Here is a 14,840-nt window from a genome sequence, read left to right as displayed (position 1 = left end):
TTTTTTTCTTTGACATCTTTCCTCTTTGAATTAATGCTTGAAAAAAGACTTTTTAAAGCCTTTGCTATGTGCTTACTGTAGAGGAAAAACAGATGTTTAAATAGGGGAATTGTTCTACATATCCTGAAAGTTGCATTTGAGAGCTATTTTTTTTTTTAGTAAATGAGCCTCGCATTCTTTGCATTTCTTATTCTGTACAGTCAACAGATGATGTTCTGCAGCATGTTAGTCTATTAGAATCATAGAATAATAGGATTGGAAGGGACCTATAGGGTCATCTAGTCCAACCCCTGCACAATACAGGAAATTCACAACAACCCCAACCACCCTCGACTGCCCCAGTGACCCCTGCTCCATGACCAGAAGATGGCAAAATACCTCCAGGATCTCTAGCCAAATTGGCCTGTAGAAAATTGCTACCTGACCCCAAGGTGGCGATCAGCATTACCCTGGGCATGTAAAAAGGCCACAAGGACTAAGCACTGATATAACCCATTCTGCCCGCCCCCTCATGATCTGCCCAGGTTCACAGAATCAGCATTGCTGTCAGATGGCCATCTAGCCTCTGCTTAAAAACCTCCAAAGAAGGAGAGCCCACCAACTCCCAAGGAAGCCTGTTCCACTGAGAGACCACTCTAACTGTCAGGAAATTCTTCTTAATGTTTAGCCGAAAGCTCTTTTGATTTAATTTCAAGTCGTTGGTTCTGGTCTGACCTTCTGGGGCAGCAGAAAATGCCACTGCTAATAATATTAATAAATGAAATATTTCATAGCACCTTTCTTAAATGCTCAAAGGACTACACCAAACCCAACGTTATAAAACAGGGCTCTACTGTCATCTCTATATTACAGAGCTCACCTGAGATAATCAGAGAAATCCAAAAGAGAGGGTTTTGCCATAGTCCAGTGGTCGTCTGCTCCTGGGTCATGATCCTCAGGTGGGTCATTGAGTCCGATCGGCTGCATCATAAGCCGTTATATTGCTGCCATTTTTGGAACAACCTACTATTAGGATTGTATACATAGAGAGTAAGCAGGTCATGTGCCTCCTGCCCCTTTTCCCATGCACACTGAGCAGTTGGAAAGCAAGGCAAGGTCACTCAGTAGTGGAGATGATTTTTTTTCTCATAGGCAGCTTCAGAGATTCTAGATCCTTCTCTTTCCTGTCACATGACTAATGTCTTGTAACTCTCTGCCACAAGCTAGTAGTTCATTGTGTCCCACACAACCATCTGGGATAAAATTGAGTCCAGGAATACTTGAAAACTGCTATCATAATGAGTCTGTGGCTCAGCTCAAATCAGAGGCCTCCATTTCATAGTTTATGCCATTTTTACTCCTTGGCTCTCTAGATCAAAGGTTCCCAGGTGCCAAACTCTCAGGGATTTGCCCCCTCATCTGCCAATCTCCCAGTGATTGGTGGGAAAGGGCAAGCTCCAGAAGGTTGCCCGCCACTAGCAGGCACCTCAGGAGTGTGTGTTGTGTGCACGCTCTCAACCAGCGCGGCGAGGTCACTTCCGGAAGTGACATCATCGTGCTGCCCAAGGGAGCATTCCCGTGCTTCGTTTGGGGCTGAATCAGCCCCATGTGGAGCACAGGAGTGCTTGCACAGCCAGCATAGTGACGTCACTTCCAGTACTGACTCATCATGCTGGGGTGCATGTGCGCTTTGCACACATGCAAAAGAGGACCTCGTGCAGCGCACAAGCTAAGTGTCAGGGACTCTATCCTCCCGACGAAAGGTGAGGGGTACCTGGCAACTCTAGGTCCCCAACATGGTGCCGTGGGCATCATGGTACCTGTTAACACTTTTCCTGTTGCCCACCAAGTGTTTTTAGAAAGTAGGTGGGGCCAGATGGAGCTTTTGCCCAGTGGGGTTTCTGGTTGGCCACTGGAGATCCAAATGGCTGAGCAGATTAAAACAACACTGTTTCAGCAGCAGCAACCACCACAGTTTTATTCTCTCTCACTCTTCTTTCCCAGTGTATTTTTAAAATTTCCCCTCTTCTGCTCTGCATTTGGGCTTCCTCTGTGTGATTGGTTCTGCCTGCTGCAGCAGGAGGGTTGCCAGGTCCCACGGGGGTGAAAGCGAGGGCTGTGGGGTTGTGGAGGCAAATAGTTTGGGGGAGGGGCATTCACTTCTCACCTGGCCAGTGGGGGGAGATACAGGAACGCAGCAGTGGGTGGGTGAAACATGCTCCCATGAGCTCCAGAGAACCCCTATATCACACCAGAAATGACGTTGCCTCTGGCATGACCCAGAAGCAGGAGAGTTATAAAATTTAAAAATCAGCCCCCGACATATATTTGGGGTCAATTGGAACCTGTCACATTGCTTCATCATCATCAACAACAACATTCTATTTATATATTGCCCTTCAGGACAACTTAACACCCACTCAGAGCGGTTTACAAAATATGTTATTAATTATCCCCACAACAAACACCCTGTGAGGTGGGTGGAGCTGAGAGAGCTCCTAGAAGCTGTGACTGACACAAGGTCACCAAGCTGGCTTCAAGTGGAGAAGTGGGGAATCAAACCCGGTTCTCCAGAGTAGAGTCCTGCACTCTAAACCACTACACCAAACTGGCTTGGAATGATATAATTCCCAGAGCAAGGCAGGGGCACTCCAGAGCACTCGCTTCGCCCACCCACTGTTGCATTCCCTCATCTTTTCCCCCCACTGGGGGAAGAGACTGGGGGAGGGGATCCCACACCACCACAAGGGAACTAGCAAGCCTATGCAGCAGCCATCTTGTGGTTGGTTCCACCTCCTGCAGCAGCCATTTTATGATTACACCACAGGTTCAAAAATGGTTGGGGACCCCTACTCTAGAAGATACATTTGCCTACAGTCCCTAGGAATAGATGTAGGGAAACACAGAGACTGCTTTCACGTGAGAGGCAAATTGTGGCTTTGAGACTCTCACACTGTTTGTGGTACCTGCCATTGTTGTTATTGGGACCAGGACAATAAACTGAGTCTACATTCTAGCCTATATAGCTTTCATATTCACATTATACACCCGTTTAAGAACTATCCAGTTTAAGCACTGTGTGTGAAAATGCAATGGACTTGTTGCCATCTCCTCTTAAGCCCAGAAATGATCAAGGCAGGGAGAGATTTTCTTCATCAGTTTTGTCCTCCCTGTTCATGTTTTGATTGTATCTCCAACCCCTTTATTAGTAATGGGCCAAATACATGCTGGGGACCTCTATGTAGCAATTTGGGCATTCTGTACATGCAGTTAGCCCCTGCAGTTATTTACCTTGTTGTCCTTTTACTGTACTTGTTCATAAACATTGATTTCTATGGCTATGTCTGGGCCCTGCCCCCTTTTCAGACTTGCCTGATGATGAGCCATATCACTGTGTGAACACTAACGTCCAGTTATTTTGAAAGCATTTTTTTTTTACCTGTAAGGAAGATTAACTGTGTGTGTGTGGGGGGGGGGTTCTATGCACCATTTGTGCAGTTGTAACAGTTGACTTGAGATGCTCCCTTCCCTTTACATAAGATCACAATGTTATTTTTTCCCCCTTTACTTCCACAGCTACAAGAGTGTTGTGACTCCTAGGCGTGCTGGGGTGGCTATTGCTTGCTGCTGGCTGGTCTCCTTCCTTGTGGGGCTGACCCCTATGTTTGGCTGGAACAATTTCACTGAAATGCAGCGGAAGGCTCAGGAGGCAAATTCCAGCCTTGCAGAATTCACAGTCAGTTGCCAATTTGAGAACGTTATCAGCATGGAATACATGGTCTATTTCAATTTCTTCGTCTGGGTGTTGCCTCCCTTGATCCTCATGCTTCTCATCTACCTGGAGGTCTTCAAGATCATCCGTAAGCAGCTTAATAAAAAGGTTGCATCCAGCACAACAGACCCTGAGAAATATTATGGGAAGGAGCTGAAAATTGCCAAGTCTCTTGCTTTGGTTCTCTTCCTGTTCGCAGTCAGCTGGCTGCCCCTGCACATGCGCAACTGCATCAGCTTTTTCTGCACCACCTGCAAGACCCCGAGCACCCTCACCTACATTGCTATATTTCTTACCCATGGCAATTCAGCCATGAACCCCATCGTTTACGCCTTCAGGATTAAAAAATTCAGGACCACATTCCTGCAGATCTGGAACCAGTATTTTTGCTGCAAATTGGACAAGAACATGAACAATATTGATAATACTGACATTGCCATCTAGGAAATCAGCCAGGGTCGGGCTGGCCCGGAGCCTTCAAGTCACATGGGGTGATTATAACGCATCCTTTTCATTGTCCAAATGGCCAGATTGGCCTTCTCTCCATTGTACACAACACCTGCTCTTGGACAGGGCAGGAGAGGCCCTGTGCCAGTCAAGGGCATTATTTATTACTACTACTTACTCATTGTATCATTTGGTATTTTAGGAGCTGCTATTGCTCTTTCTCTCTTTTTAATTTTTAAGGTGACACATATTTATGCATTTAAAACAGAATAATAACAGAAAGCTGTGACATTATCTTTCATTCCAAATAAAGAGGAAAAATAGATCTCTGTAGTTTTATTGGTGGGGATTTGCTTTTCAGCATGGCAGTAAGTAGTTCATTTTATATTGACCCACGGCTCTCTCAAATAGAATATATAAAAGTTTTACATTATACATAAAAACAACAGCTGAAAAAATGCCATATTTTAATGAAACATCAACAGGAAAGGGGGATGGATACTGCATGCATCCAGTCTACAATCAATTGCAGAGGCATCCAGACAGCTTTGGCAGCTTTTAACTGCAGCTACAGCAATACCAGCCACTTACCTGCTAATATCCTTATCTGGATATGCCAATAAATAGTCCATTATTTGAAAGTCTGAGCAATGAGTTTGCCTCTCCAGAAACTGATGACGATCTTTCTCCAATACTGAACTAGTAAGTAAATAGTGGAGTGCGTCTTCTATAGGACATTTCTCAAAATCAAAGAGCCAAAGGAATATCATAGCAGTACTGTACGTGCACCGTACACCTCCCGTCAATTATAACAGAGATGGCATAAACTGCATTCCCAGAAATGGGAAGGCCTTCCTGAGTGAAATTAGACAACAGCACTAGATTTTTAGCTCAGAGTTCAAGGCCGTAGGCAGTTCAGACCACACAGGAGAATCAGTAAGCAAGGAGAGTAAAACAGAAGGGAGAATTAAAGATAGATAGCTGTAGAATCAGGTTGCAATTGTTTTTCCAGGAGCCAGACAAGAGGAAAAACCTGCATCCTCCTGACTACTACAGCAACCCAAATGCTGGTCACCAGGCCCAGATCTATCGTGGAAGTGGTGAGCTGAATCTTGTGCTCCTGCTGTAAGCCCTTCATACATTTTTGTCAGATGGTTCCTATATAGAATTGCTCTTCTTTCCATATGGATCACATGATAATTTAGCACAAACAGGCTATTCGGGGTGGAGAATTCAAACAGATTTCCCTGTTTTGAAAACAAGCACACATGGCAATAAGTATATAATGCTAAACTAAATAATTAACCATTTGCTGACCATAATGTCTCCATAAACCTTTACCCAAGGCAGCCTCTTCATTTAATGGCAGGATCAACTTTCAGTTTGTTAGAGTATGATTAACATGCAACTTTAACTCACCTGAACTGTCATCACAATATGTTTGCACATTCATTTATATATATTTTTTAACTTCTGAATATATCCCAGAAGTCTGAAATTCATCTCCAAAATGTGACAAATGTCTGATCTTTCTACATGCAAGGAGGACACATGAAACTTGAGTCAGACAATTCATCTATCAAGGTCAGTACTGCCTATTCTGACTGGTAGCTGCTCTTCAGGATCTCAGAAGTCTTTCACATCACCTACTGCCTGATCCTTTTCAACTGGAGATGCTGAGGATCGAACCAGGGTCCTTGTGTATGCAAAGGAGATGCTGGCCGAATCCACACGGCTCAAGTTTGCCGCTATTTTCCCACCATTTATGTGCTTCTCAGAGGACTGTTCACATACTCTCACCTCAATCCCGCCGTTCTTTCGCAACTGTTGCACTGCGCCTCAGATGAGTTTGTCATGCTTTCCAACGCTTCTCTTGCGCAGTTCTCACCATGGACGTGAACAAATAGAAGCAGTTCACAAAGAGACTGCCCCCTCTTAACCACCCACACTTCCTTGTTTCTTGCCTATCCAGAATACCGTCCCTCTTTGCCAAGCAATTCTTAGGTCCCAACTCTGTCTGAGGCATGACTGCACCCCCATCCAGTTTTTTTTAAAAGGGTGCTTTCCTAGCGCTATTGCGCAATCCCGTTTCAATTCCCAAGCGATTTGGGAAGTGGTGTTGTAAAAAGCCCGTGTAGGCATGGGGGGGGGATTTTTATTACAGTGAATAATGTTTTACTACCGAAGGACAGCCTAGGTAAATTCTGATAAGAAGACTGTGGCTGCAAAGGTTGATTCTTTCCAGGTTTTTTTTTAAAAATTAATTATCGGTATAGTGAAAAATTGCTATCCTATAAATATAGTTGAGCAGTAACACAGTAGGCTGTGGTAAATGGCCATGCGAACACCTGTGTCCCACCAATGTCTGCAATCTTTTTCAGTGACCCATTGTGCTCTCCTGGGGCTCTCTGTCCAACAGAAAATGCTACTTCAGTCTCACGTGGCCTGAGCGTGCAATGCAGCGTGGTGTTTTCTTTGAATCAAACGTATTTGCAATACAGCGGAAAATAGATATAGCGGAAATCTCTCATTAATTTTTTTTTTAAACTGTCATGTTGTCATCGGCGACGGCGGATCTAGACCTGCCCCTTATCCCACTTTTCTCCCAGGGATGTGAACGAAGCATAGCACGACGCTAACTCAGTAAGAAAGGGAATGTGAGCACAGCCTGGGACATTGCGGGATAGAATCCAGCGTAATAAATGCACAGGAAAACCAGAAGGTAGGGAAGTGTGGATTCGGCCGTTCTGTTACTGAGCCATGCCCCCTCCCCTGTGGCTCAGAAGATGTTCATCTCATCAAGCCAATTTGACTACGACACATGGAAATACTAATAAAGGCCCCCCAAAATAAAATTATATATACAAGTTATGTCATGGTTGTCTAACTGTCTGAAACATGAATGAGACCTTGGGCCTCTTTGCAAATGCACAAGTGTTGCATGGCTCCAGAAGTATATCATGCAATATGGCCCCAAAGTAAAACCAGTGAAGCACACACAGGTACCCTAACCAGGCCCCTTCTAAAGTTAACCGGACACAAAAATTCTTTGTCATTACTACATTACTTCTTCTATTTGTCCTGGTCCTAATACTGAATGTTTTCAAGTCCTGCTGAAGTTACAAATTTCCATCCACATTGCTAAGCCACCATCCGCTCTTTGTAATACCCAAAGTGGTTAAGTTGCAAACATTAGATAAATCCCTACATTTATTAGAATCAGTTGTCTTTTATCTCCAGACAAGTTTCATTTGGCAATACTATCAGTGGAGTGGCCTAAGGCAGATGGGGACTGCTACCTATGGGACAATATAGCTTATTCCTGCAAAATGAAAGAACAGTAGTGCATAACAGTAGTGGCTCCAGAGCACAGATTCAATCTTGTATTTTTAGATAGTCTAACAGAGAGCAAGCTAAAGTCAGAAGCGCCTCCTTTCCCTTTCCTTTGAATATTACATTCTCTACCAAGCCCCAGAAGACAGAAAAAGAGAGCATGAAAGTAGCAAATTATAGGGAATTCCCCCCCTCCTCAGTTTCCTTTACCTGTTATTGAAGAAGACAGCTTGGAGAATCCTCATGGGCACCAGCACTAACTAGGGAATGGCGAACTGGGTATATTAAGGTCACAGCACATACATTTAACAGAATGCCAGGACTGTTTATGCTTGCACTGTGGGCCCAATTAGCAAAGCCATTGCATTCTGCTCATGTCCCTGTGTTTGTCAAAAGTAGTCCCACTTGAATATTATGAGTATTATAGCATCACATTCCCAAACACCCCTCCCATTTAATTGCTCTATCTTAATAAATATCTCTCCAGAGTATCCTACTTGCATATGGCAGCACTTTTTTTAGTCTTCCATAAGAAGGATAGCTGTCAAGCTGTCAAGGAGAAATTGCCAAAGGTACTGAAATGAAGAAAGGTGCCATCTAATGAATAAACCCACTGACAGGTTGAAAATGGTCTCGCAAGCTAATGACTCCTGCATCCCAATTCTAATTAGCCATCGGCAAATCAGCCAAGGCTTAGAAGGAGATATCAGTTTGTAATGGAGGTGAATGGATAGATCTGAAAAGCAGCGGAAAACTTGGAATTCTCCACTGCTGAGGGATAGGTCTCCCTGCTCTAGCTTTGCAGTGGGATTGAATGGTGGGAATTGCATTTGGTATTCTGGCTATCACTGTTGAATGACAGATTGCTGGTGTTGTAAAGTGTCACCTTTCCCACAAGACCCCTGTACTGTTTTGTTTAAAAATAATTGACATAAAACTGGCTCCTCCTTCGACACCCTCTGCTCAGCAGGATATGTCTATATTTGGATCTCATTGTACAAAGCTCATGCAGACCTGAGAATCAAGGGACAGTGTTGGTTTCCCAGGATGCGTGTCTGACAGAGAACAACATGTATTTATAACATACCTTTTGTTTAAAAAAGGATCTGCCCTTCACTAAGTCAAAAGCACAGGACTCAGAAGAAACAAAGTGAAAGCCTGTGAGATATTATTAAAGCTGCACATTCAGAACACACAGCCAATAGTTCAGGATGCGAATAGCTCCTGTTCACATTAGTGGTGGTGGAAAGTACCATCAAGTTACAGCCATTTAAAAAAAAATTTTAAAATTATATCATTTATAGTCCACCTTTCTCAGTGAGACTCAAGGCAGATTACATAGTGTGTAAGTACAATCACTCAAAACATTTCAATATATACATGCAATGTGCAAGATTTAAAGAAAAAGAAAGGTTTAAAGATTTAACTATGTTGAAACAGAGCATAAGTAAATTCCATGAGTGATCTATTAAACAACATAGGAACTACCCAGTAGGATCATTCTTATAGCAACAGCACTGAAGTCTGTGGTCCCTCATGATAACCCCAGAGGGTTTTCAAGGCAAGAGATGGTTTGCCAGTGCCTGCCTCTGCATAAGGGCCCCGGACTTCCTTGGTAGTCTCTCATCTCTAACCAGGCCTAAACCTGCTTAGCTTCCAAGATCAGGCTAGTAGCCCCTCACAACTGGCTGCAATCTAACCAAACAATATAACTGAAAATACAGTGAAGTGGGAAAATGAAATGTCACTGTCAACAGCACACAAAGTTCTCCCCTGCAATGTTGCAGTGTATGGCAGAAGCCACCAAAGCATAGCTTGTTTGGATGCTCAATGAATGGAGAAAGGAAAAGGATTCCGACACAAGACACAAGTGGAAATGTTCATCTCCAAGTGACATTCCTCTTCCACCCTTATTTACCTGCAGAAGATAAGACTGTCTATGCTGCCAATTTCTCATCTGGAGCTGTCTCTGACAGAGGCAAACTATCTACATTTTCTGCAAGCAGAGTTTGCTATAACTCCCATGAACCACATCCTTCTCTTGCTCATATAATCAGTTACCAATCAAAATGCCCCCATGGGGCCAACTGGTATATGTGTGTGTGTGTGTGTGTCTGGGGAAGTCAGTCTACAGCTCTAATCATTTACTCTTAACAACACCTTTTTTAAAACCCTATTAAAACATGAGCTATGATCTAGCCAAAGTTAAGCACTTCCAAAGGACAGATGAGATGTGTAAGATCCATGATCAGCATAGCTGGCATTTTGTTTTCATTCATAACTGCTGTAGGGGAAATGCATGAGGGACGCTGGGCTGGCGGCGGAATTGACTCTTTCCCCAATCTAAGTTACCCTACAGCTGCAATTTGCCTCTTATGGAAAAGTATACAGTCACCATCCTGTTTTCCCTCCCACACAGAGGGGGTAGTTAGGGACAGCGGCATGAGGAAATAATTAAATATCCCACATCTTCCCTCCCCTGCTTCAAACTTTAAAAAATAACTACTGGAGATCCTAATTGTTTATTGTTGTGTCCAGTTATTCTAAACTAGATATAACAGTCTGACCTGAAAAAAGAATCTTGTGGCAGGTGTTAAAGAGTAATGGGCTTGTGGTGGCATAAGCTTTCATAAGCCCATTTCATCAGATGCATAAACTGAGTCCTGGGACATGAAGGGGGAGAAATTGTAAACAGTGGGGTCATGAAAGGCTGTGAAATACAAGAGGTGTGTGACATTTCTATGCAAAGCTCGCAATTCCATCCAAAGATACACATTTTAGCTTTGCATAGAAATGTCACGGACTGCTCCTCTTGCATTTCATTCTCGCTGCTTACCAGCTTTTTCTTAGTACTGTGTATGTGTGGGTGTAGCCTGCCAATGGGGGATAACTATGCATTTGATGAAATGATTTCTAGTGACTGAAGGTTTATTCCACTATAACTCTTATTTTTTAAAATTTATTTATTTATAGTCCATCTTTCTCACTGAGACCCAGGGCGGTTTACACAGCGCAAGTGACATACAGTATAATCAACAGCTAAGACATTCACTGAGCAAAATACAATAATGAACAAGAGTTAGGAGGATGTTCAGTGAGCAGATACGATAGGCTACGGAAGTTGAAAATTTGTAAATAAGCGTAAAGTTGAACACAGAGATGAACTCTTTCTGAAAATAAACATAACTAATTAACATGGCATGTTTAGCAACGTGGACACTCCCTAAAAGGAGCATATCTACAATCAGGATACAGTACCCAATGGCATAGTCTATAGTCCCTGTCCCTACCAAGGCTTCTCTCTGAGCCCTTTCTTATGACACAGCCCTGTAATTGGGTAGAAAGCCCTCCTGAATAATTCAGTTTTGCATAATTTGGGGAAAGTCAGCAGAGTGGAAGCTCTCGTCACCTCCTCAGCCAGGCCATTCCATAAGGTGGGGGCTACCACAGGAAAATCATATGTGTGGGCATCTGTTGATTTTGCCCAACTGTAGGGGGGTATCTGCAGAAGGTCCTGTTCAGATGAGTGAAGCTGCCAAGGCTCAACATAGGGAGAGAAGCTGTTGCACAGATATGAGGTGCTGAGGCCATGAAGGGCTTTGAATGTGATAGTCATCATGACCTTGAATTGGGCCTAGTAATGATGGGCAGCCAATGGAGTGACTGAAGAATAGGAGTGATATGTATGCTCTATCGAACTCCTGAGTATAAACGAGCTGCAGTGTTCTGCACAGCTGGAGTCTCTGAGGTAACTTTTAGAGGAGACCTATGTAGAGTTCATTACAGTAGTCTAGTCGCAATGTTATTATGGCATGAATCCAGATGGCCAGACTGGCCATGTCAAGGTAGGGGGCCATCTTACAGGCTAGTCTAAGTTGGTAGAAGGCCTTTATTGCCACTGCATTTACTTGTTTCTCTAGCAACAGCGCTTCTGGGTCTAGTATAACTCCTAGACTCTTAATTGAGTCAGCCAGGATCAACTGAACCCCATCAATGGCCAGAAGCAAAATGTCCTTCAAGATCCCTGCTTTTCCAGCCAACATCACTTCCTTCATATCTGGGTTTAATTTCAATTTGTTTGCTTTCAGCCAATTGACAACAGCTGTCAAGCAATGATTCATTACCTCCACTACATCAGCAGGGGATTAGGATAACGAGATATGGAGCTGGGTATCATCTGCATACAGATGGCATCCAATTCCACAGCTACGAATAAGTTTTCCTAAAGGCTTTACATAGAGGTTAAATCACAAGACTCCCTCTTCCTCACTGTAATACATTAACCTGGTGGGGGTCTTATTTAAATTTGATCTATTATTTTAGAAAAAAAATCATAATTTATGGCATTTTAATTTTCCAGGGCCTTTAGCCCTTTTATCCTTTTGGTAGTTTTGATGGTGTTTTTCTAAAAGCCACTGTGCTCTATAGGCATTCCTAAGTAGTGAGTGAGTAAGTAATTAACCTGGCTGTTACTCTGACATTTGCTTTCAAATGGGATTGTTAAGCTGCTCACAAATATGTTGGTGGCCAGGTTTGCAAAGCCCCTCTGCAGCCAAGAGGTTGGATCCAGACTATATTTTCCATCAGCAGAACAGAACTTTCCTTCCTCCCCCTTCCACTGCACTCCACTGATCTCCCTGGAATGCTGCTTCTGAGAGACAGAGAGGAACCTGTGAGGATTGTCATGGAAGAGTATCTGCAGTAAGAAGGAGGAATCAGTGGAAATTGCCAGATGAGTCCAGACTCAGCCTGAGGCACCCAGGATTGTTTTCATTGTGATGAACTTTCTGGAGGTTGGTTTTCTCTGGGTGAATCTGCCATGCTGAAGGAGTTTTCAACATGTTCCCAGGTGTGGTAGGATCTCAATATTCTTCCCAATGGTTTTGCATTGTATGCTGCCTGCTGCACCCTGGCTCCTCACTGGCACTTGGAGTCCTATTTCATCATGCCAAACTCCCCTGGACAACTCAGCTCACTATGAGTTTGCCATGCAGGGAGCTGAGATGTGCAAATCAGCCCTTGCAAAGTAAACAGAGGGCAGATTTGGGTGGTATATGGTGCTCCTCTGGACAGGAATACAAAAACATGGGTGTGGACCAGGTTTTCTGAATTGCTTCTTGTGTACAGTTGAAATCTTCAGTGTTGAAGGATGAAAGGTAAAAAGCATCCCTCGCCATGGAGGAAGTCCTTCAGTTAAGGCATAGCTTAAAAGGAAGAAACCTCAGAGGGAGACTAAAGGCCAAATTGCATGTGACTTTTGGGGCTCCATGATCACTATTGTGAGGGCAAAGGAAACCTTGTGAATCTCAAGCAAGTTTGACCAGTGCACAGGTGTCTGGCTTCATTTGCAGAAAAGCAGCTCTGACCTGTGAAGTACCTGATGCATTTCATCAGCACTCCACCCATGCTCATGTCCTTGTTTGCAATGCCAACATTTTAAAAGTATTTCCCCATTCATCAAACCAAATGAAGTTTGCAGGCCTATGACTGAAGAGAGCTATGTGATTGAAAGCTGTTCCCCCACCCCTGCCACCCTCGTCTCTTCCATGAAATGAAATCAAACAGTTGGGGAAAACTGATGTTGTAATTCAACTGAGATACTGAATCAAATTATGTGCTAATACTCTGGATAGGGATATTAATCAAGCAGGAAGAACTTCATCTCCAGGGTAACAAAAAAACATTTAAACTTATTTTCCAACTTTATGCAACATTTCCTCAGTCTACGAAAAGAATGATGATGCCCAGGGACAATATGATTCCTTTTTCTTTCAAGTCAGTGTTGACTGGAATAACAGATAATAGATCCTCTACTACCTCTCCACATGTGTAAAATAATTCCTGTACTTGCCTTTGCAGTCATATTGATTTGATCTCAGTTGCACAGAAACATGAATACTAGGGTTACCAACCTCCAGGCAGAGCCTGGATTTCTTCCAAAATCACAAGTGATCTCCAGAATACAGAAATCAACTCCCCTCAAAGAAATGGTAGCTTTTTAGGGTGGACTTATGGGCTCAGATTCCCCACTGACTCCCTCCCAGCTCAAAACTCCACCGTCTGCAAGCTCCACTCACCAAATCTCCAGGAATTTACCAACCCTAATGCACACTGAATATCACACTGTCAGCACACACCTTGTCCATGTGCATTGCACACACTTTCTACTCGTAAAACAAAGCTGAAGCTACACCGGAAAGGCCAATTTGCTTTCAAAATTCCAGTTCAGCCCTGTTCGTACAGTGGTAGAATGGAGACTTGATGACTCAAAAACTACAAACAGAAACCTGTGAGAAACTCATGGGGAAATTTCCTCACTGGTCCATGCTTTCTCCTCTGGCTTCTGATACCACCCTCACCATCTTTCTCTACCCTTTCCTCCCCCATTACTCCAACATTAGTCACCACCTCCCCCTTGCCCTCCTGCTGCCTCTGTCCTCTTACCTCCCCACCCTGCCCTGCCTCACTACTCTGCCTGCCTACCCCCTCGCCATTCGGCCAATCCACCACCACCCTCCTTGATACTCAGCCTACCCTTCCTCTCCTCACTTTTCTGCCACCCCTTCTCCACTCTGCCTGCCCTCCCTCTTCACCATGCTCCATCCCTTCCTTTGCCCTCTGCCCATCATGGCTGCCCAGTTCCCTCAGCCTCTGAGGAGGCACTTGGAGTTTTAGCTCGACCTGCAGCTTGCTCCAACGCAGTTCCACCAGGGAAGGAGGAGGTGTAGAAGTGGCAAAGCTGCCTCTTCCGCACCAATCACAGCAGACGCTTGGCTCTTGGCCTTGTGGTGAGTGGCTTTCTTTACCCTCCTCAGAGAAAGAAAGAGGGAGAGAGACAGCAGCGGCAACAGCAAGTTCTCACAGAGAAGTTTTGAATGCATATAGAACAATGGCCCTCTATTTTGGGCAGTTTCAGCCCTCTATTTCCCCCATTTTTCTGATCTTTATGCAAAACTGGGGGCTCCCCCAAGTTTGCTGGAAAATGTCTGTAGTCTGCACATGGCCCCAATCCAGATTTAAGTATCCACAGATTTGGCCTTGTTGAGAATTATATATATATATTGATCATAATGATCATGATAGAAGTGGCATAGAAATACTCCAGAAAAGACAGATGGACGGACAGACAGACAGACAGATATGCTGTTAGGAAGGGAAAAAAGCAGAAAGAGTCCTTCTTGCTAGCTAGTCTTTCTTGCTGAGTGAGGCTGACATTGCTGGGTGAGACTTGAGAAAAATGAATTAAAGTCCGTGATTTCCCTGTAACCAACAGAAACATCAAGAACCCTTCCTCCAAGCCAATGGGTTT

General features: G+C 43.9%; 1 protein-coding gene across 1 annotated transcript in view; it reads left to right on the top strand.

Moving 5' to 3' along the window:
• LOC129330764 (adenosine receptor A1-like) overlaps positions 1–4,456 on the top strand; it is a 92,162-nt gene extending 87,706 nt beyond the window's left edge. Inside the window, exon 3 of the mRNA XM_054980947.1 lies at positions 3,556–4,456. Within this exon, the coding sequence (XP_054836922.1) occupies positions 3,556–4,195 (640 nt within the window). The 3' untranslated portion in view covers positions 4,196–4,456. The remainder of the gene's footprint in view (positions 1–3,555) is intronic.
• The last annotated feature ends 10,384 nt before the right edge of the window (positions 4,457–14,840 follow it).

The sequence above is a fragment of the Eublepharis macularius genome, chromosome 5 (assembly GCF_028583425.1).
Source record: "Eublepharis macularius isolate TG4126 chromosome 5, MPM_Emac_v1.0, whole genome shotgun sequence".
NCBI classification, from domain to species: Eukaryota; Metazoa; Chordata; class Lepidosauria; order Squamata; family Eublepharidae; genus Eublepharis; species Eublepharis macularius.
Note: the sequence above shows the minus strand (reverse complement) of the source record. Positions and strands in the feature narration are given on the sequence as shown.